Source organism: Cavia porcellus, unplaced genomic scaffold (genome assembly GCF_034190915.1).
Source record: "Cavia porcellus strain 051 isolate PalLab524CR breed Dunkin Hartley unplaced genomic scaffold, mCavPor4.1 scaffold_13, whole genome shotgun sequence".
NCBI classification, from domain to species: Eukaryota; Metazoa; Chordata; class Mammalia; order Rodentia; family Caviidae; genus Cavia; species Cavia porcellus.
In genome coordinates, this window is record NW_026947496.1 from 41,944,241 (window position 1) to 41,967,354 (window position 23,114).

At 34.6% G+C, this 23,114-nt stretch overlaps 1 protein-coding gene across 3 annotated transcripts in view; it reads left to right on the forward strand.

Annotated features, from left to right (window-relative positions):
* The window catches only part of Upf2 (UPF2 regulator of nonsense mediated mRNA decay), a 118,717-nt gene that overhangs the window by 58,703 nt on the left and 36,900 nt on the right, over positions 1–23,114 (forward strand). For all 3 annotated transcript variants that reach the window (XM_063260146.1, XM_063260147.1, XM_063260148.1), the window contains exons 9-14: positions 7,450–7,558; positions 11,127–11,240; positions 13,845–13,961; positions 18,331–18,516; positions 20,831–21,034; positions 21,670–21,945. In XM_063260146.1, the coding sequence (XP_063116216.1) occupies positions 7,450–7,558; positions 11,127–11,240; positions 13,845–13,961; positions 18,331–18,516; positions 20,831–21,034; positions 21,670–21,945 (1,006 nt within the window). The remainder of the gene's footprint in view (positions 1–7,449; positions 7,559–11,126; positions 11,241–13,844; positions 13,962–18,330; positions 18,517–20,830; positions 21,035–21,669; positions 21,946–23,114) is intronic.

The window sequence follows — 23,114 nt, forward strand, 5'->3', positions numbered from 1 at the left end:
TTTTATGCTAGTGTTTACTTGTATGGGTTCAAACTGTTTTGCCCATGAACATGACCTCCAGTTGCATCCATTTAATTACAAGAGCCTCGAGATTACCTATTTTATAGCTGGGTAGCTTTCCATTGTATGAAAATACCTTAGCGTTCTTATCCATGCTTGGATTATGGTTGATGGGCAAGTTACCCTTGCTTTTTTCTGGTCTCCTGTAGCTTGGAACAATTGTTTTCTCCCCTTTGATTTTCAGTGTATGAGTTCAAGTTAAATGTGTTCCTTGTATGCACTATGTTGATGGATCTTGTTTCTTGATCCATTTTCTCTGTTTCTTTTTCTTTCTTTCTTTTTTTTTTTTTTTTTTTTTTTTTTGGTACAGGGGACTGTGTGCTTGCGAGGCAGGCACTTATGCTACTGAGCTAAATCCCCAGCTCCAACTTCCTGTGTTTCTTTTTATTGCTGAATTGAGGCTATCTATATTAGTAGTTACAACCAGCATGTCTCTTGCCATGCTATTTTCCTGCTGTTGGCCCTCCACTTACCCCTTCATTCAATTGCCTGTCTTATAAGACAGTCCCCCTCTGCTGCTGTTGCTGGAACCGTGATCATTTTGTCTCTCTGGAATATCCTTCAGCACTCTCTGTGGGATTGGTTTGGTGGTCATAAATTCCATCAGTTGTTCTTTATCATGGAAGTGCCTTATTTTTCCATCTCGATTTTGAATATGTGTTATAGTATGCTTTACCACTTGATGGCACTACTGCATTGAGAACAGAACTGGAAAAAAAAAGTCAGCATGGCATTTTGTTGTGGATTTCAGAGTCAGTCACTCCAGTCTTTTATTATATTTTGTCCTTTTGGAATCATCTGCCTTAGTGTTTTCTATAAAGAAAATTCTTTATATGAATTGTAACAATGTTTGACATTTTTCTGTTTTAGTTTTAAGAGAAGCTGGGATTGCCATCAGGCTGGCCTTTTTTTTTTTTTTTTTTTTTTGAGATAGGTGCTTGCTATGCAGTTTAGGCTGGCCTTGAGCTCACTTTGTAGCTGAAGATGATCTCACAATGATCCTCCTGCTTCAGCTTCCTATTGGAATTACAGGAGTGTGCCATCACACCCAGCTTAGGCTGGCTTTTTTCAGGCATTATTGAGCACAGAGATAAAAATAGGTCTGAGCAGTCAAATACTTTAGAATTTTAAAGAGAATAAGAAAGCTAGATATGTTTAGAGCTAATTGATTAATAGATAAAAACTTGTAAGAATTGAATTTTTTTTCCCTCAGTAATAAAAGTGTATGAGTTCCTCCTGTTTTAGTTACTTGTTGGTAGTGACTGCTCACTGATTTGCTGATCTTTAACTGCTAGTAGTAGGATATTTAAAGACATGATTTAGAGACCTCAAGACTGTAAACAGGATTTCTTTGAAGGAAAAAATGCTACCCTTTTAAGGTAGTTCACTGTTAATTGCTAGTAAAAATAATTATCACTTTTAGAAGATTATAGAATTCAATTTGCCAAAGAAGGTTCTAAGTTTCCTGAAAATTCAGATGAAATATATGTTTAGCTTATTAGGTGAACTATCCAAGTTTCTAATGGAGAAATTTTACTCTATTATTTTATATTTTCATGACCTTATTTAGTGATCTGACCTTTTGCACTCTAATCCCATTTGTAGTTTACATTTTTAGGAAGGAAAAAGAAAGACAGAATTTTTTGTTTGCTTTAATTTGGCAGTAATAGAGCTAAAACCTGAGGCTTTGCCTGTTAGGCAAGTGCTCTACTACTGAACTACATATATCTCCAGTCATTTCATTCTGTTTCGTCTTATCCTGTTATTTTTAGACTAGGTCTTGCTAAAATGCCGAAGTAAGACTTTAGTTTGCAATGTTCCTTCATCAGCCTCCTAAAAGCTGGGTTTATATACCATCTCAATCAGAACTGAAAGTATTCTTGAGTCCGAGTTAACATTGAATAAGTACATAATTTATTACTTTATATATATCTTAAAGGGTGTTATTTTGTGAAATAATAAATGAAGATTCACAAAAGTTGAACATATATATATATTTATATGAAAGTTAAGATGAAATTTAGTATTATTTATTTTACAGAGGTAGGGTATACTGAGCAAAAGTATCTTAAGTGTGCTTCCACATGAACGTTTCCAAAATGAACAAAAATTAGAACAGATTTTTTTTATTTTCTGGTCTTTTGGAGATGGTTTCAGTATGCAGTTCAGGCTGGCCTTGAATTTACTTTGTAGCTCAGGCTGGCCTTGAACTTGGAGTGATCCTTCTGTCTGAAACCACTGTTTAAACCATTTTAAAATGTCTGTTACAGCTGAAAGCACTTACCTCTGAGGTTCGTTTGACAGTTTATACCTGAATAGATGGTGCAAACTATTTTGCTTTAAAATAGATAACTATGACTGCTGTTGTTTTAGGGTAGGAGAAAGACTCAAAGAAAATTCAGATAATTGGAAGATGAAGAAAATGAAGCAGAGAATAAGTGATGGATCAAGGAATAGAAAGGAAATGATACAGTTTAAGAATTTTTGATGCCAGTCATTTTTATCAAACACCAGTGGATAGAAAAGGACAGCCAAGACGAACCTTAGTTTTAGAAATTCTAGGAGTGATTCTCTCACTTTTTTTTTTTTTTTTGTCTTTTTCTTTTTTTATCAGTACCAGGGATCAAACTCAGGACCACACACTTGCAAGGCAGGCATTTATGCCGCTGAGTTAAATCCCCAGCCCCTAGGACTGATTATTATAAAAATCCAAATACAGAAGCATCTAGCATATTTATTATGAAGAAAAAGAAAACTTAAAAATTTAAGAGATGATATGCTAAAAGTTTAAAATTTTCTAGGTGATGTGCTGAAATTATTTTTAAAATCACTTGGAAAAAATCTCAGTGAAACACATACTTTTAAAAACTTACATTTTTAGAATTGATTCAAGACAAAATTTCCCCATAGATTAGTGATCATGGAAGTAAAAATGTAAAGATACCAGTTAAATTCATTTTATATGGACTTTTGTCCAATAATTTCTGTATCACTAGTTTCAGAGCCTAGAAAACTTATTGACATGTCAAATGAAAAAGTAGCCAAAATCTTAACAAAAAGGAACAGGAAAGTTAAAAGTACCAATCAGTCTAATTTTCAGCTTGATACAGAAGTTACAGGAAAGCATTACCAAACTAGATTTAATAGTATATTAAAAACCCAACATGGGCGTGGTAGTGTATATCCTGTATATCCCAGTACACAAGAGGCTGAGACATGAGGATTGTTGCAAGTTCAAGACCAACCGGGGCTACAAAGTGTGTTCAATGCTAGTTTGAACTGAATAGCAAGGCCCTATTTCAAAAAAAAACCAAACAAAAACAAAACAAAACAGAAAGCATCAATATGATCAAAGAAGGATTCCTTAAGATAGCGAATCTGAAATTAATATATGTAATGTCAGTTGGAAGAAAAACAATGATGATCCTGTTAATTGCTTAAGATATTTAATTGCTTGTTTGATAAAATAGAAAATTTGATAGCATTTAATATTAAAAGTGGTATGATGCTTCCTTAGCATAGGGCAGAGTGAAAGGGTTTTGGCCCAGATAGGACACTGTAGCCAGGAAAGCCACAACCGGAAGCAGGAAGTCCCATCTCCCCTGCCCCTAGGAAGTTACCTGTGATGCCATCTTCCCGCCCCTGGAAATTTACATATGGCGCCAAACCTAGGACCAATGGGCTACCTATGCATCCCTAATGCCCGCCTTAGGTTCCACCCCAAACCGAGGCTATTTACATGCCCCCACGCCATGTGTCCCTGGAGAGATTGCCAGAAGCCAGCGGTGGGGGTGCTGGTCATCTCTCTCCGTGTTCTCAGAATAAAGGCCGCTTTTTATTTTATATTTCTCATCTTTTGTTAATATTTTTCATCTTTTGGAAATAACCTTAGCACAGAGTACCTTACACTAAATATTAATTTGTAGTTAAATGTGAGATTCCAGTAATTGTTTCAGTAGCACAAATATGTAGTTGTAACTGTACAGGCACACTAATGTGGCCTCTGTGCAAGGATAAAACACAAATTCCCAAAGTGTTCCATATTTTTGAATGTATATAACAGAATTGGAAGAGCTCTTCTCCCCAAATCCACAAATACTTTGTACTCTTAACATTTTTCACTATTACACTAGTTTATTTCTCTTCTTTCTTCTTTTTTTTTTTTTTTTTTTGTCTTTTTCCTTTTTATGGGTACCAGGGATTGAACTCACGACTGCCTGCTTGCAAGGCAGGCACTTATGCCGCTGACCTAAATCCCTAGCCCTTATTTCTCTTATTTCATCAGTTAATCTGCGAGCAATTAGTTCTAATAATAATGCTGGGCTGTGCTCTAGTAATGATTTACATGACACCAGACATGTAGTAAATTTCATTAAATATTTGTTAAATGGAAAAAAGACTGGTGTACCAGAGATATTCAGTAATTGTATGACAATGTGTGTGTGATGCATCTACTTTTTTACAAGTACTATTTTGAATACTAGTAAACTGTTTCCATGAAACTTACACTCAAGTGGGGAGGGAAGGTATATAATGTAAACACAGCAAATAAGTAAATTATATATATTAGTAATTATACTAATTATAAGTAAATTATATAAAGTATATAAATATATACTATGTTAGGTAATAAAGTTTGTTTTAAAAGGTAGTACAGGATAAAGTGATTTGGGATTGGATGGAGTAGATTTGTAGATAAAAATGGAATATTCCAAATGGGTCTCATCGGATTTTCTTTTGCTTAGTGAAAGAGTAAGCAGTATAGATTTTGGGGGAAAGCATAAAGGAAGGATCATGAAGGGATTCTGAGTGAGATTGTTAAGGGGCAGTATGTGTAAGAAAGGAAGAGAATAGGAAAAGAGATACTGGATCAGCCCATGAGGTCACAGCAGAACTGTTTGTAATGGAATTGGAACCCTGCCTGGCCCTCCTACCTCCTGGTGCATTGTTCTCTGTTATCCTATGAACTCAGCTTTTGTGTCACTAACCAGTGTTATGGCAATAGAATACTTTCTTTGTTGTTAAATTGGGTGTGTAAAGCTAATGAGCCTAATACTTCAATAAAATCTATAAATTTGATATTAGAATTATGTGCAAGAAAATAAAATATTTGCCTCAGCCTTAACACTAACAACATAAAAAATTATTACATATTTGTAAGGGTACATTATGAAAATCTCATTTTTGTAATATTGGAAAGTAAAATAACCCACATTGTGTGCAGTTTCCATGTGACAAGTTTAACCTTAATTGATAAAACTTTTATAATATGTTAAATAAACATTTAAAGCTTAACAGTAAATGTTCTGATTCAAAACATTTTGAGTCTCTAGATAATGGGTGATAGTTTTTACTTTGTTTAATGTGGGATATATTTAAAATTTATTAAGGTACTGCTACACAGTTACCATATTCTTTTGGCTCCTGTTACCTTACTTCTGAAATGGTGATTATGATATCTACCTCATATATAGTAGTGAGAGGGTTTTGGCCCAGGCCGGAGACTGTAGCCAGTAAACAGGAAGCTCCTGTCTCCTCCACCCTTAGGAATTGCCTCTGGCGCCAAACTAAGACCAATGGGCTACCTGTGCATCCCTAATGCCCCCTTGGGTTCCACCCCAAGCCGAGGCTACTTATGTGCCTCACTCCATGTGTTCCACAGAGAGATCGCCGGCCGGGGTGGAGATGCCACGCCCCAGGGGGTCGGTGTGTCTCTGCCAGCATTCCCAAAATAAAGGTTATTTATATTTCATACTTCTTATCTTTTCAGCCGCCGCCGGACCTCCTCCTTCCCCCCACAGTTCTATCAGTAGGAACAATATACATAAGATGCTTGGAATAGCGTAGCACATTAGTAAGGCATAAATCTAATCAGTTTTCTTTCCTCCTGGCTGGCTTGCTGGCTGGCTGCCTTCCTTCCTTCCTTCCTCCCTTCCTCCCTTCCTTCCTCCCTTCCTCCCTTCCTTCCTCCCTCCCTCCCTCCCTCCCTTCCTCCCTCTCCCTCCCTCCCTCCCTTCCTCCCTCTCCCTCCCTCCCTCCCTTCCTCCCTCTCCCTCCCTTTCTCTCCTTCCTTCCCCTGCCCTCTTTCTCCTGCCCTGCCCTCCCCTCCCCTCTCCTGCCCTGCCCTGCCTTGCCCTGCCCTGCCCTGCCTCGCCCTGCCAGGCAGGCACTGTGTCCCAGAGTTATATCCCTTGTCTGTTAAACCTGCCTTTCACTTGTATCTTCTTCCTTAACTATGTCCTTTCTATCACAGGATCAATTTGTTCATGCTGGACCCTTCCAGGCTGTAATTCTAAGCCTTTCATGATATATATAGTCTTTTGTTTTTTGTGATGATAAACAATTTTCATTTACATATAGGGATTATTTGTTTCTGTTATAAATGGCCTCAGGCTATTAGAATTTCACCTCTTATGTCTGGTTTTTATGATTTTTAATTTCCTTTTTTTCTGTCAGCTGCCCTTTGTGTTGCTGCTTTGTTTAGGTTTCCACTGCTTCTCATCTTCAGCTTCTGATCTGCTAAGTGTTGAAACGTCAACTAATCAATTTCTATAAAATAATGTCTAATAGAAGTGAAAAAAATGAATTTTTGTTCGTGTATTGATTCAGTTGCTGCTTGGAATGTTGTGTTAAATGTTAAAGTAGGAGCCTGGGGATTTAGCTCAGCGGCATGAGTGCCTGCCTTGCAAGCAGGCAGTTGTGAGTTAGAACCCCGGTACAGATAAAAAGGAAAAAGACCAAAAAAAAAAAATTTATATATATATATATATAAAATGTTAAAACTTTGTAGCTGCATTCAGTTTGATGGGAAAGCTGTGAACAAGGGGTGGCAGTATGTATGCTGTGTGTTACCTTTAACTATCCTAAGTAAGACATGAAGGTCTGAGTGGTTCTGTGATGAGTAAAATACATGTTCGTGTGCCGGTCTTGTGATAGTGTTTTAACTTCTCAAATATATTTTATTTATTGGTTGCTCTCTTACTTTAGGCATTGAAATTTCTAAATAACTTACCCTGGGTAATTGAAGGAAGTGATTTCAAAGGACTGTTTTTGCTCTAGTTAACTTTTATGTTTGTGAATACTCAGCAGTTATGTGATTAAAAATTTAAGCCAGATCAAAACTTACCCTTTATTTTGTGTTTCATATTTTATCAAAATTGCGTAGTCAAATTAGAGATTTATGGTAAATGTACCGAATGGAAATTGTCAGATTATTAATAAGTTTTTGAATTTAATTTCCAGACATTTCATGATGGCAGTAATTAGGCATGTCTGAGAGATTATTAATTTATATAGTTATTTAATGTGTGAACATATCTGATAAAGTTTAAATTTTAAAATTATTTCTGATGTCTTTCCTTTTACACATATCATTTATAACTTTTGCAGGTTGGATTTGCTACCATTTTATGCAAGATTGGTTGCTACGTTGCATCCCTGCATGTCTGATGTAGCAGAGGATCTTTGTTCTATGCTGAGAGGGGATTTCAGATTTCATGTATGTATACAAATTTTTGTTTCTTTAATATGTATATTCTTACATGTTGTGGGGATTTTTTAGTTTTAAGAACAATTATTTTGTCGATAAGAATATTTTTTAATTTGCTAGTGGTATAACAATAATTTACAGAATTTAAAATTTTTTAATGTAAATGTATTCAACAAAGCTTGAATTTGATAATAACATTTCAACTCTCCAGCGTTGTCCTAATAGACTCTTAGTTGAAGAGAGTGAGTGCTCCTATCCTGTTCCCCCACTATAGGTACTGTGCTTTTTGCTTTTGTAAATTGAAAACCATTGTTCAAAGTCCAGACAGACAAAGGCCTTATTGGATGTTCCATAAGAAATAGCATTGGCCATGGAGAGTTGGGGTGTGGCATTCCATTGAAAGCTTCTGTAGGTTATGAGGGTCCAAATATGAAGAGGATAAAAGGTTCCATAAGTTCTGCAGTCTTAGTGGATGCTGCTGTCGCCCATGTTTTGTTGATTCTTGTCTTAGAAATCTCTACTTTGGATAGAGGTGAATTTTTTAAAGAATATCCCAGCAAACTCCAGGAAACCATTACCAGACAGCAAGTTACTTCCTTTCCGTTCTAGTAGTAGGAGTCAAGAAATACTGCATGTTAGTGGATTAAGCCCTCAATACCCAGTCATCTTGTAGAAGTGACAGAGCTTCAAATATAGGCTTAATGGGGTTTTTTAAAAAAAAAAGAGCTGTTGCTAGAAGTTTTACTGTACATGAGCATTAATAGACTTTGAAAAGACTTGAAATTTAAATGTGTTAGCCAGTGGAAACATTATGTTTCCAAAATTTAGCATTATAGTCAGTTGCATGAGTGCACATGAATTTAGGAAATGTTTGCTATGCTCAGTACAGGCTTTAGTGCACTCATTGTGCACAAATCAGTAGTAGTGAGCATTCAGAGAAGAGCAAGACAGTTCCCTCATGATATAGTTGAGGAAAGAAGACATAAATACAAAAGTAAGAGGGAAATAAAATTTTAACCCTTAAAAGAATTGCTTGCTTAACTGGCAAGTGAATTACTAGAGACTGATTATTTTAATTCAGAGGAAGTGAGGAAGTCTCATGAAGGGCAAAAGAACAAGCAATGGTCTATAATTTGCAGTATATGTTAATTTCTTACTAACTTTGTGGTTAAGAATTTTTCTTGGTCAGCTTTTACTGAAGCATATTTCAGATTTTCTTAAGTAGTATTAAGCAAGATAAAGACTGTGTTTTGAGACAACCTCTTTTTTTGTTGTTTGTTCTTTCTTTCTTTTTCTTTTCTTTTCTTTTTCTTTTTTTTTTTTTTTTTTTTAAGGCAGGTTCTTACTATTTAGTTCAGGTTAGCCTTAAACTTATTATGTGGCCCAGGTTGCCCTCATACTCACAGCGATCCTCCTGCCTCAGCCTCCCAAGTGCTGGGATTATAAGCATGTGCCACCACAGCTGGCCTAAACCTTAGTTTTTGCACAAGCCTTTTTATTGGTTAAAATATTAGGGCACATACCCCTCTATATAGGTATATTTATTTTAAAATTATATATGTTTGCACGTGTACCAAATGCTTTGTACATTTGTAAAAGCATACAAAAATAGATGAAAAAAATGAAAAGATGAAAAGTATGGAATAAAACAAAAATAGAAGTTTTCAGTCCCCATTCTGAATTGATAGAGCTGAATTTAAACGAAGCAAAATTGATGCAGAGTCTGCACTTAATCTATCCTCAGAGTTCAGACTAAGGTAAATTAATAACAAGTTCTTCGTGTTCAGTACTTAGCAAGAATTTACTGATGAAAGGAACTTTATGAAGGCTGTACTTTTCTAAATTACAAAGTTGAGGCCTGGGAATATAGCTCAGTGGCACGAGTGCCTGCTTGGCAAGTGCAAGGTCCTGAGTTCAATTCCTGGTGCCAAAAACACAACAAAGGTTGAGAACAGTCAAGATTATTCCTTCCTATTTTTAAATATTAAAACGAGAATCTAATTCTACTTTAATTTGTCTATAATCTCAAAGGTATTTTGCATGTGTAAAAGATAACTAAAGTTCTGTATTTTTTTTTTTTTTTTTTGTCTTTTCAAAACAGGGTCTCGCTGCGCAGTTCAGGCTGGCCGTAGGCCCATTTTGTAGCCCAGGCTGGTCTCGAATTTGCAAACAATTCTCCTCCCTCAGCCTCTCAAGTGCTGAGATTATAGGAGTGTGCCTATAAAGTTTTTAAAGTTTTTTAAAGTTCTGAATTAAAGTTGTGTCTTTGTGATTTTATTCATACCTGCTTGATTCAGTTTTGTTGATGCTTTAGAATAAATTCAGTTACAGGGAGCTTTAGTTCTGGGTTTTTAATAAGCATAGTTTTGTTTAAAAATATAAAAAGTCTGAACACATAAGCTTGGCTTGCTATAGAAAGTAGATCCTTAAAAATTAAGATGAATTTCACAGAAGTGTTAACTTAGCATAAAAATTTAGGTTTTGCATAAATGACTATCATTAAGTATACAACTGCTACTGAGATTACTTTCTTTTGAATGGCAGTACATTCTTGTGGGAGTCATACAGTAGAATTCTCAATTGACAGTTGGAAGGTTTGGCTCATAGAGTATCGACCCGTGGTCAAAGTCATTTGATAGCTTTGTGGCCTTTTATTTTTGTTTTGTCTGGGGTTTGGTTGTTGTTGGTTTGAATTAATCAGAATAATAGTAGCTATTGTTTATTTCTCAAAAAAATGAGAAGCACAGTGCCTACCTAGCAAGCATGAGGTCTTGAGTTTGATTCCTGGTTCCATTAAAAAAAAGAGAAGATAGTATTTTGGGAAGAGCAGTAAACTAAAGGCACTACCACATTATGGTCACTGTTATTGAAATAAAAGATTGTAGCCAGTAGTTTTGTTTTTCTGATGAAAATTAACTCTGAGGTTTATTCTAACTCTATTTATCTTGTACTGCCTTGCTGGGATTTTGTTGGATTTGATATTTCGTGAAATGTGTGCCATAAGTAGAGGGCCTAAATCTGCAAAAGACTTGAACTTTGACATATGATTATGATTAACGATTTAAATAACAGTGACTTTATTAGATGTTCCATAGTGATGAATTTATAATTTAAAATGCAGTACAGTTCGTAATTATACCTGCAAACTTAAAAAACTTTTTTGTTAAAGTGAGCTTCTGATATTTATATTTGAAGGCAGCATTTTCTAAAGTATGTTCCTTGTAATGTTAATTTAATGGGCTGTTAACTAATAGGGTACAGTTCCAAGAAAGGGGCTTGTGTTGCCAAAAAACACTTGAGAAATGTTGATTTAAGAAAGTTACACAGATTTTTCTGACCAGCCTTTTTAAACCTGAAAAAAGTGCTTTGTTTTCCCATACTGTTTGATCATGAAATTGTTTTGCAGAATACTTCTCGGGACTGTTGTTACATAGAGCAAAATTTTCAACTTACATAATATAATCTGAGTGTAGCATGAAATTATGAACATACTTTGGAGTGAACTCAAACATACTAGAATAAATTCTTATCACAGAGATTAAAAATATTGATTAAGCAGTGTCTTTTTTTATTATAGGTACGAAAAAAGGACCAGATCAATATTGAAACAAAGAACAAAACTGTTCGTTTTATTGGAGAACTAACTAAGTTTAAAATGTTTACAAAAAATGATACGCTACATTGTTTGAAGGTTAGTGCTAAATGTTTTTTAATAGAAAAATGTAAATTAGTTATAATTAGTGGATAAAATGAAATAATTAGTTGATGAAGCCAAAAGAATACAAGAATGGAATATTAAATAGATGATAAAAATAGAAAACAAATAAATGATAGATATAAATCTGGCAACGTCAGTTTTACATGAAATATAAATGACAAAATGCCTTAGGAATATAAAACTTGATTAAAACAATAACCATGTGCTATGTACAACACAAAGGCAAGAAAAATTTAAAAGATGTGGAAATATGTTGCATCAGTCTGTACTTACTAGAGAAGCAGATTTAATGCAAATTATATAAATATATAAAGATTTACAAGATTGGTTTACAGTGGCTGTCCAAAGTCAGGCGTGGAAGAGTGCAGAAAGTTGTTGGCATGCTGGAGATTTGAAAGCTGTAGTCAAGGCTTGGGTGGAACTCACTGCAGTGAAAAAGTGAGTGTCTGCAGTTGGAAAGCTGTAGGGTCTGTGCTGGAAGCCAAGGGACAATGTTAAAGGTGAAGGTGTAGACTACAGCTCTTCTGAAGAAACAGAAGTAAGCTCTTCTTTTTAAATCCCCTTTTATTCCATTGAGGTGATGCATTTATTGGTTGTTGTTGCTTACACTCAGCATGTCTTTGGTTTTCAACCATACCCAAACTGCTGATCCAATTTAGTTGGGCATTTCTTACTCTAATTTGGCACAGTTAACTATTATATATTGTACGTAAATACTATTCAAAAGAAAGTTGGTTTCACTGACCTGTTTTCAAAGTAGACTTTAAAGCCCAAATCATTATTAAAAATGAAAGGTAGTTCACAATGATAAAGAGTTCTTTTAACAGGAAGGTATTATCTTCCAGAATTATATACCCAGTAACATACCGTAGCTTCAAAATGCATAAAGCAAAAATAAATGAACCCACCGATGAGAGAGTTGTAAACACCTTTCAGTGGCTAAAAAGCAGCAGACAAAATAAGTATAAATCAAACAGAATTTGATCAGCACATTTACCAAATGTGATTTTATTTATTTATTTTTTTCCCAGCCTGATTTAATTGATACTGTGAGAAACAGCAGAACTTAGAGTCTCTTAAAGTTCACATGGGTCATTTATCAGAATCAGCCATAAAGTGAGCAAATTTTAGAAGAGTGAAATTAACCAAACTAAACATCTTTGCTGTATGATTTCTTAGAGTGTTTAAAATATTTACAGTTATTGTAAATATTCAAGGGATTAAGTTTCCTAAACTTTCTTGAAATCTCAGGAGATTATTATATGACAAAGTACATTTAGGGAAGCTCCATATAGCATAGTAAGAGAGAGTAGAAATTTTCTGAATATCATAATTGAAAGAATGTATTGTGAACTATCTGAGTACATTAGTATTTTCTTTTGTATTAATTCTCAAAAATATACAGGGATAAGGTGTGTTTCTTGATATACAAATTTTATTTGTCAGAATTCACTTTAAGGAAAAATAAATGTCTGCCATAGATTCATTGGCAAGATGCTTGTCTTCCCTTTTTTTTTGTCTTACTGTTTTTACAATAGCAAGAAACTAGAGTTAGTTCAATAAAGTAATTAAGTTAGTGTATATTTTGCCATACTATCTGTGTACCCTGTAAATCACAAGAGAAGGATAAAAAAGTTATTCATGTTAAGCTAATAAAACTAAGTTTGTAAACAATATGTTTAACTTTGTTTTGGTATAGAAAAAGATGGATGCTCGTTTCTCACTATTGTGGGGATGTTGGGCAGTGGCAGAGTGTTTGCCTAACACACACATAAGGCCCTGAGTTCAATGCTCAGTAACCCCCCCCCCAAATCTTGCTACATAGTATTATTTACTCTTTGTGTAAAATTCATGAATACAACACATCTGTTTTGGTATTTATTTCCATAGTCTTTTTCTATACCAAAACAAAGTTTAACATATAATTTACTAACTTGGTTTCATTAGCTTTAACGTGAGTAATTTTTTTATCCTTCCCTTGTGTGATTTACAAGATATATCAGTAGTACAGCAAGATCTATACTAGTTTAAAACTTGATTGCTTTATTGGACACTAAAACTGACTAGTTTCTCACTATTGTAGTAAGAATTTATATATTTTTGTCTTTTTGAGACAGGGTCTCACTATGCAATTCAGGCTGACCTTGAGATCACTTTGTAGCCCAGGCTGGTCTTGAACTCTCAGTAATCCTCCTGCCTCAGCCACCAAGTGTTGAGATTGCAGGTGTCTGCCACCATGCCTGACTTTGTAGTATTTTTTAAAGTGAGTGCTATGTATATCAAAACAAGCCATTGGGAAAATGTCATCTGTGTATATGTTGTAGTATCTCAATAAATAAAGTACCTTGACATTAGTTTCTGTATGTCTTTTTGAAGGGAAAGATGTTAAATATTGAAATTTTAATAAAAATTTTATATTAGTACACAAAGATGTCCAGCAATGAATCTTAGTAGATTTGTGTTTTTTCCTTTGGCACTTTAGACATTGTTACATATATGAGAAGTATATACTATTTTTTTTCTCTACTAGGATTGAAGTGTTGCCTTTGTAGCTTTTCATCATTCTTATTATTCCAGATGCTTTTATCAGACTTCTCTCATCATCATATCGAAATGGCATGTACTCTACTAGAGACATGTGGACGGTTTCTTTTTAGATCTCCAGAATCACACCTGAGGACAAGTGTACTTTTGGTAAGGCTTTGGGGATCCTGGTAAGAACTGGAGGTTCTTGACAGCATGTAATGTTGATAACAGGAAAGCTGGTTTTTGATTTGTTTCTTTTCCTTATACAGTACTGGGGATTGAACCTAGGATCTTTGCACTGAGTTACATCCCCAGCTCTTTGTATTTTTTGTTTTAAGTCTTTCAAGTTCCCCATAATGGACTCAGACTTACAGTTTTCCTGCTTCAGCCTTGCGGAGCATCACACTTGACTGGAAAGTTTAACTTTTAATGCCTCTGTTTTATTATAATTTGAATCCTTTATCTTTTGCTAGAGAAAACATTCATGAATTCTTGTTGTAGAGATTAACATAGTATTGTTGAAAACCAAATTCTTTCCTACCTGACTAGTTTTCTTGGCTTGGTAAATACATTCCACCCTTATAGCAAAAACAATTAGCTATTATCATTGGTGCTCTTACCTTATGAATAGGAGTCAATTTCATGTATCATTTAATAGTTTGGGAGTTGTGCCTGTTGTAGCAGTGATTCCTTCTCTAGGGATGTTATAGCTAGATGATAGGAGTTGTATAATGAAATATAATCATTATCCTCAAAGTGGTCCATAGCTGCTGAGCAAGAACTAAATGTGTAATTCGACGTGGCGAAGTAAATACTATCATAGAGTCTGTAGTAGACATTATGTGTTCATGGAGGGATATTTAGTCCAGACTAAATGAATCAAGAAAGAGCTTCTCTGTTGACAACATTTTATTGAGTACCACTTCTGTCTGATTCTTGGGTGAAAATGATAATCTATAATCTGTAATGATATGGTTTGCATCTGTCATGATAATAGGGCAGGCAGACAAGAAAAGAAAAAGTTAAAATAAAGTAATATAAATGCAGCATAATAAAATGAGTAAGTATAGGTTATTATGGATGTCGGTAAAAGAGAGACCTAAATCTGACCTTGGTATGTCAGAGTGGGTTTTTCTGGAAAAAGTGATACTTTGTCAACAACGAAGATGAATCTTACAAGAGAAAAGAAATCATTTAAATAAAGGACCTGCTGGTAATATTGGAGAGGCAGGAAAAATTAGATTATAGATATATCCCAGTTTGTTATGCTAAGGAGCTCTAGTACTTTTCTTGATGGCATTGAACAGCTATTAAAGGATATTAAGCAGATAGGCTAGATATGATCAGATTTATACTTACATAGAAAGGTTATTCCATTTTGAGATGAAGGAGTTTGTACATCTTTGCCACCTTAGTGGTACATACTGGCAATCACAGGATTTTGGGGGACTGAGACAAGAGGATTGCAGGTTCAAGCCCAGCCTAGGCAATTTGATGAGACCCTGTCTCAAAATAAAAAATTTAAAAGGGTCAAGCTGTAGCTCTTTGTGAAGACCCTTTGTTCAATCTACAGTATTGGTGGGAGGAGATAACTTGAGTTATCTGAGTACCAGTGTCCATGAGGAACTGTCAGCTGCTTTAAAGGACAAAAAAGGTGAAGAGATGGATTGGCATAGGGATGGGGGTTAGAGAAAAATTATTGGCTATGTGAAAATTATTAGGAAGTAGAGCTGATAAAACTTGGTGAGATACAGGGGATGAGAAAAAAGAAAAAGACATAATTCTCAGACATCTGCATGAGTAGTGGTGCTAGTCACAGCAGTAATGTACTATGGGGAGGGGGGCAGATGCTGAGTTTGGTTTGAAACATTAACGCTTATGGAATAATCTAAAATACATTCATATTCATTTGAGAACACTTACATTATACCTCTTTAACCAATTTGCATTCAAAATTATTCTTGCCCAGTGGTAAAACCGGTTTGGGTCATGTGTGTGACTGTGTATGTATTGAAGAAAATGGTTCTAAACTAATTTAATAAGTTAAAACTAATCTAGATTAAAAACTGTATTATATATGTATGATTGATAGGTTAAAATGTATGTTTTCTCCAAAGAATTTATTGCATGTGATCATTATTTCCATGCCTGTTAAATGTGGAACTGTTTTCTTATGTGTCAGAAAGAGTCAACATTGTCTTTGTTACTTTCCTCAGCACTAGGACACATTACCCAACTTCCATAATTCTAAAGAGGACAGGTTTATTTTGGCTCATAATTGGTGGAGGTTTCACTTGATAATGCAGGCAGGACAGCATGGCAGAGGGGGATAGCAGAGGATTAACTGTTCATGTCACGGTGTTCAGGGAAACAGATCATAGGAGGAGTCAGAAATAAGTCCTTGTAGACCATCCTCAGTGACCTGCTCCTCGGACCAGATTTCATCTCCTAACAGCAGTTGAGCTATAAACTCCCTCAATGCAGTCAGCTTCTGAACACATGAGGCTTATGGACCATAACAAACACTTAATCTACAAGTTATGATATATTAATATCAGTATCAGAGTTTAGCTATGATTAATTCACTGTGAGATACGAGAAGCAGTTATGAAATTTAGTGTACCTGTGCTCAAACTTGTAAATAGCAAAATTCTTCCCAGTATATGTTGGTTTTACATGTATGGAAAGTAGGCCATGAGAAAAATCGAATGTTAAAAAAAAAATTCACTCATTCATATATTGTTAAATATTGTATGTTTATTTTACTATTTTCGGGGCTACGTACACAGTAGTAAAAAAGGAAATGAGTCCTCCCCTCCTGTTCTTATTTTTACAATAATCTTTTTAGAACTTGAAATCTGCAACCATACTAGTCCATGATACCTGCTTGAAGCTGATCAGTAGTTTCTATATGCTTTGAACCCAGAATTTTCACTGTATTGTATAGTGTCCTACATTACCTAGACTTCCCATCTTCTCCTGCTTGTGCTGCTCCATATTGGAGCCACATAGCCTTCTGTTAGTTCTATACCATATCTCATTCTTTTTTATTGATGTTCTCTCTACTGTGGATATTCCTTCTGTGGTTCTTCAGCCTAAGTGTCACTTTTTCATAGAAGCCTTTCCTTAGCCCACTCCTAATTAAAGTAGTTTTCTCTAAATTATTAGTTTGTTGTGTTTGTTCTTACACCAGACCATTAAACTTTATAAAGGGAGGAATAATTTGTGTTCATTTTTGAGTTTCCAACTCCTGGCATAGTGCTTAGCACATTGAAAGTCCCAAGCAAAATGCTTTCTTGAATCACTCAGTAATTCAGTGATTTTTTTCAACCTTAATATTGGGGATTGAACTAGGGCTTTGAATTTACACTAGCTTCATCCAACCCCAAATTTAGTAATTTTAATGTTTGATGTGTTAGCAGTCCCATCACTGTGACAAAATACCTGACACACACAATTTAAAAGAGGAGAGGTGTATTTTGCCTCACAGTTTCAGAGGGTTTAGTGCATGGTCAGTTGCCTCCAAGGCAGAAACCAGAAAAGGCTTGCTGGAAGGGCCCAAAAGATGAAAGCTGCTCAATCCATGGCAACCAGAAAGCAGAGAAACAAAGCAGGTGATACATCCTTTCAGGGCACAGCCCCAGTGACCCACCTCCTCCAATATGGCCTACCTCCTAACAGCACATTCTGCTATAAACTCATAAATGAGATTAATCCACTGATGAGTATGTCACTTCCATGACCCATTCACCCTCCAGAGCATCAAATCGGAACACATGAAACTTTTGGGAGACATTTTAGATCTAAATCATTACATTTGATATACTATTTTAAGAATTAGAAGTGCTGTTTGAAGATCTTCAGCTCATCAGTGGGTCTCAAATAGCATCCAATGTGTGGAGCAGCTAGAGTGGTTTCAAAACATTCCCTCATATACAGAGTAGTCCTTCACAACAGAAGATTATAGGATTCATTAGCATGCGGTAGTAGACACAAGAGGATGATGATTGAATGTATGTGTGTTTCTCAGCGCCTCTTCAAAGCTGATGCCAAACAAGCTTAAACAAATTTTCTTTTAGTTTTCTTGTCTGTAGAGACCTGTTAGATTATTTGGTACAACACTGGATGGCATAAGGTCTGATAAAGAATTTACTCTCAGTTGTACATGGAACAGCCAGAGGTAGCGTTAAACTTAATTTATATTCTTAGCCCCTAATTTCAGGCACTCATACATTGGTGCCATGCTTTCCTTAGTTTGTCCAGTCTGGCAGAGTTATAAATAAAGTCACACTTGTACCATGGTTTTATGAATATTTTATTGGATAAGGCCTAAGGCTAAGCAGTCATAGACTAGTATGTTCTTAAAATGGTTAGTATTTGCTAATGCAGTCTTAAAAATGTCCAGTGATTTTTGTTTATGTTTTTTATTTTTATTTTTTTTTACTAAACTATCTGGAAATCTTATCAGTGAAAACAGACATTAAGTTAGAAAGGAGCTCTTAAAATTAGTGTTTTAATTTGAACATTTTATTTTTAGGAGCAAATGATGAGAAAGAAACAAGCAATGCATCTTGATGCAAGATATGTCACAATGGTAGAAAATGCTTATTACTATTGCAACCCACCTCCAGCTGAAAAGACAGTGAAAAAGAAACGTCCTCCCCTGCAGGAATATGTCCGGAAACTTTTGTATAAGGATCTTTCTAAGGTCACTACTGAAAAGGTAAATCTTAATGAAATCATTGAAAGTTTGAGATTTGTGATAGTGCTGTGCTTGTATCAATTGTAGAATAGGTGGTAGGTTGATCCCAGATGTTCCATTATGATTGATTTTTTTGTTTGTTTGTTTTTGTTTTTTTGGACTTTGAGATAGGGCTTTGCTGTGAATTCAGGCTGGCCTTGGGCTCACTTTATAGCCCAGGCTGGTTTCCAACTTGCAGTGATCCTCCTGCCTCAGCTGCCTGAATTTTGGGATTATAGTAGCGTGGTACCATAACCAGGTTAGGATTGATTTTGTATAGGTCATCCTAAGAAGAAACAATGATATGCAGTATTTATAACATATATATTATGTCTGGTATTCTATAATAAATTTGCTATTATGTAACAGTTTTGCATTGGTATAGAGGTTCTTAACCTTTCATGGGCCCTATGAGGTCCATAACCCCTTTGAAATTTCCTGTTTGAATATTTAGCTGTCTATTTTTCTGAAGAGAGTCTCTGTAGCTTTCGGTAGGTACTTACCAGAAATTAGTTTCCAGAAAAGTTTTAGAACTCCTGACCTGTTGTCTTAATTAAGGCAGTTATCTTGTTAGAAACTTTGCTTATATAATACTGAACAGAACATTTTCTGTTTAACTGTATAAGCTGACACAATATAATGCAAACCTTTTTCTTTTAGGATAAAAAGTGATAAGGAATAACAATAGTATAGGTTTGAAAATTGAAACTTTTCCAGAGAGGTAGTACTGCAGTTGTTTTAACAGTTTTCATCCAGGCCTTGTGGCACACACATCATGTATTATGTAATCCCAGCTAGTTGTGATGCTGAGGTAGAAGAATTGCAAGTTTAACAACAATTGAGACTATGTTGTGACCCTGTCTCAAAATAAAATTTATAAAACACTAGAGATGTGGCTCAATGCTTGCCAGGTTCCATACCCAGTACTCCAAGAAAGAAATGTACAATTTTTAAATTGGCTAAATGTTTGAAAAGTATGAACTATTAATGGGGCAGTAGGGAAATTGACATTTTCTGTGAAAGTGATCTGTGAAAACACATTTACTATTTGCTGTGAGTGTTTTTCAGTATCCATTTTCTTTTAAAATAAAAGTGGAAAAATTTGATTATAGATAGAATTCTGCTGATTATTCGTGTTACTAAAAGAAGTTTTCAGATAGCAAAGCTAGTATCTACAGGGCATTCACAGACACTTTTCTGTGTACTTCACATGTATTTATTTTTCAATTTACTTACTCTTTACTATAAACTATGAATTACAGTGATCCCTCAAAGGGGCTTGTTGAATAACTCGAACCTCAAACTTTCCACAAACAGGTTTTGGGGAGAAAAAAAAACTTTGCTCAATAGTTGAACCAAAAATCCTACTTAAAGACCTGTACAAGCCAAAAATGAATCATGAGTCACATATTGCTGCAAACAGAAAAGGCACTACAGTCTAAGTGCCACTTTTGTCCATACAACATAACAGTGCTTATGTTACATTAGTGCATTAGAAGATTCATTATTGTGTGCTTTCTTTTGTGCTTTATTTGTATAACATATCGTAACCTTGGCTCCAAAGCAAGTTAGTGATACCGGCAATAAAGCTAAGAGGAAAATTGAGAACCACAGTAGTGTTAAAGAAAGAAATCGTGACATTTGTTAGAGTCTTGGAAAAATGAATTTATAATTTTTGGGCTTCAGAACCAATTATTTGGTTTTTAATTATTTCTTATGGGAAAAGTAGGTTTCTTTCTCAAACTTCTTGGTGTTTGAACACAAATTTGAGACAAATTGAGTTGGAAAACCAAGGTAGCACTGTATAAATACTTCTATTGCCTCCCATTTTACACATGAAGAAATAGGTGATTGTGAAACATTGGCCTTGAGCATTGTCCCCCATCTTAAATAATGTTTTAATTAATTAGCTTTGGGTTTATTTATTGTTTGGGAATTAGTAGGGTTTTTTCCCCCAAGATTATTTACATGAAATAATGCACAAAAGAGAACACATTATGTTTTATAAACCTTGGGTATTTCTGTATATGACTGTATACTGTTACTGTGATTAAAGACCTGGAAACTTGAGGAAATTTGCAGAAGTTATGAAAAGCTGTACAAAACAGAATAAATTTTGTCTAATTAGAGAAGCCCACTTTTCCTATCTCTTAAAGAGGCTGATAAGGCTCTTTCTAAAGTATTTTCCAATTTAAAAGTTCATTATCTCTGTGCAATAATAAGAAAGTACGTATGTTATTTGTTTAGACTACTGTGTGTTTATTTTAATAATTTGGACAAAATTCTCTTTATTCAGGTTTTGAGACAGATGCGAAAGTTGCCTTGGCAGGACCAAGAAGTGAAAGACTATGTTATTTGTTGTATGATAAACATCTGGAACGTGAAATACAATAGTATTCACTGTGTAGCCAATCTTTTAGCAGGACTAGTGCTCTACCAAGAGGATGTTGGGATCCATGTTGTAGATGGAGTTTTAGAAGATATTCGATTGGGAATGGAGGTGAGAAAGATTTTCTTTAAAATTACCAAATCGGTGTTAATGAAGTACAATCTTTAAATCCTAGTTTGAGGGGCGGTTCTTTTTCTGTACAATATCACATACTACTACTTTGGAGTTAGTTGTTTGTTAATCACAGGTTTGCACTGAAGTATTTTTTGACTTTCTGGAATTCTGTCAATCTTATTTTTATAGGTGTACAAAATTTCTATTTGTAGATTACTGTTGAGGTTCCAGTCACAAGAATTTATAAACTTATTAGAAAAATTGGTAAATATAGGAACTTTCTGTGCTACTTAATGTAAGACTTTCCCATGTTTCTTATTTCATAAGTTGAAGAGAAACTAAGTTGTGAGGGGCTGATAAGGGAAAATTACATTTTAACTGTTTTAGAAATAATTCATGTAGTCATAGCATAATACTGCATTTAATATGTAACGTGTTGTTTTTACTAAAGCATTTTAAAATTTCCTAAAGAGTAAAAAGGTACCTAAAAGTGAGCATATTAACAAAAAGGAGTATATTCATCACTTCTCTGTTTTGTGTTCTTTGAGTAATTGATATTTATAAATTAAAGAGAATTTACTCTATTAAATACATTACTATTCTTAAGTAAAAATCTGTATTTTTTTTTTTAGGTTAATCAACCTAAATTTAATCAGAGGCGTATCAGCAGTGCTAAGTTCTTAGGGGAACTTTATAATTATCGAATGGTGGAATCGGCTGTTATTTTCAGAACTCTCTATTCTTTTACTTCATTCGGTGTTAACCCTGATGGCACTCCAAGTTCACTGGACCCTCCTGAGCATCTTTTCAGAATTAGACTAGTATGCACTATTTTGGATACCTGTGGCCAGTACTTTGACAGAGGTTCCAGTAAACGAAAACTTGATTGCTTCCTTGTATATTTTCAGGTATTTAAGTAGAATATGCAGACTGGCATGTTTCAATGTATTGCATGCATTAGAAATGTTGTCCTTTAATATGACCTGTTCCTAATTAGGTTCTGTTCATGAAAAGATGATTTTAAGAATTTAAATTTTAATGAAGGATTCTATTGTATAAGCATTGTAATTACTTGCAACTTTTATGACTGATAGGCTCTTTCATTTTGAGGATTATTTGGTATAGTTTATGGATTTGGTATAGAATTATCGATTATAGTACTTGATACAATAATTTATTAATTGAATTATTTGTGATTTTTATACATTTAGCAACATTTTTCTCTCATTTGTGCTCTGGTTAATGACCAAAATTTTTGTTTCTGAAAGATTTAAATTCATTTTTCCTAAAACCCTGTTACTAAAAAAATAAAATAAAATAAAACTCTTGTTACTTTGGGAAAAGTATTTTATTTATAACACAGAAACATTTCTTCATTTATTAGTAAAGTCCTGAATTGTGCTTCCTATATCTTAATTTTGGTTAACTATATAAACTTGTGATTTGGAAGAAGAACAATACAAACTAAATGCAGTGCCAATACAGGGATAGTCATACAACTTCTATAAAATTTGTTCCCTGTAAGTTGTAGGTTGATTAGTTGGAGCCCAATCACTGTTTCTCATAAAATACATTTTTATAAAAATTGACTAAAGTCCATAGCTCATTGTCAGTTACTTAAGATATTACTGAATAAAGTACCAATAGTATATATGATTCTGTTTAATCACAGGTATGAGTGATTTTTCGTTACCTGTTGATAAAGCAGATGTAATACTACAACATGAGGTTATCAAAAATGCATACAAACAGTGACTGGTATTAAATTGGGGATAAATGCTCGTGGGGAATTAGTTTGTTAACTTTCTTTTAGAAATATCTTTGTAATATAGGACACCTTTTACTCCTTTATTTTCTGAACTGATGAGCAAAACTTGGGGAAAGGATTTGAGGGTCAGCTTCCTTGCTGCATGTAAGGACTTTAGTTCATGACTATATTTAAAGCCAGAGTTCTGCTGCAAAATGTCAACTATTATCAGCATCCATATAGTCTTTTTCAGAAGAGAGTCCTTATTTGGGTTCTGTAGTTCCAGGTGAAGAGAAAAGACAAATTCAGAAATACCTACAAGCAAAAAGA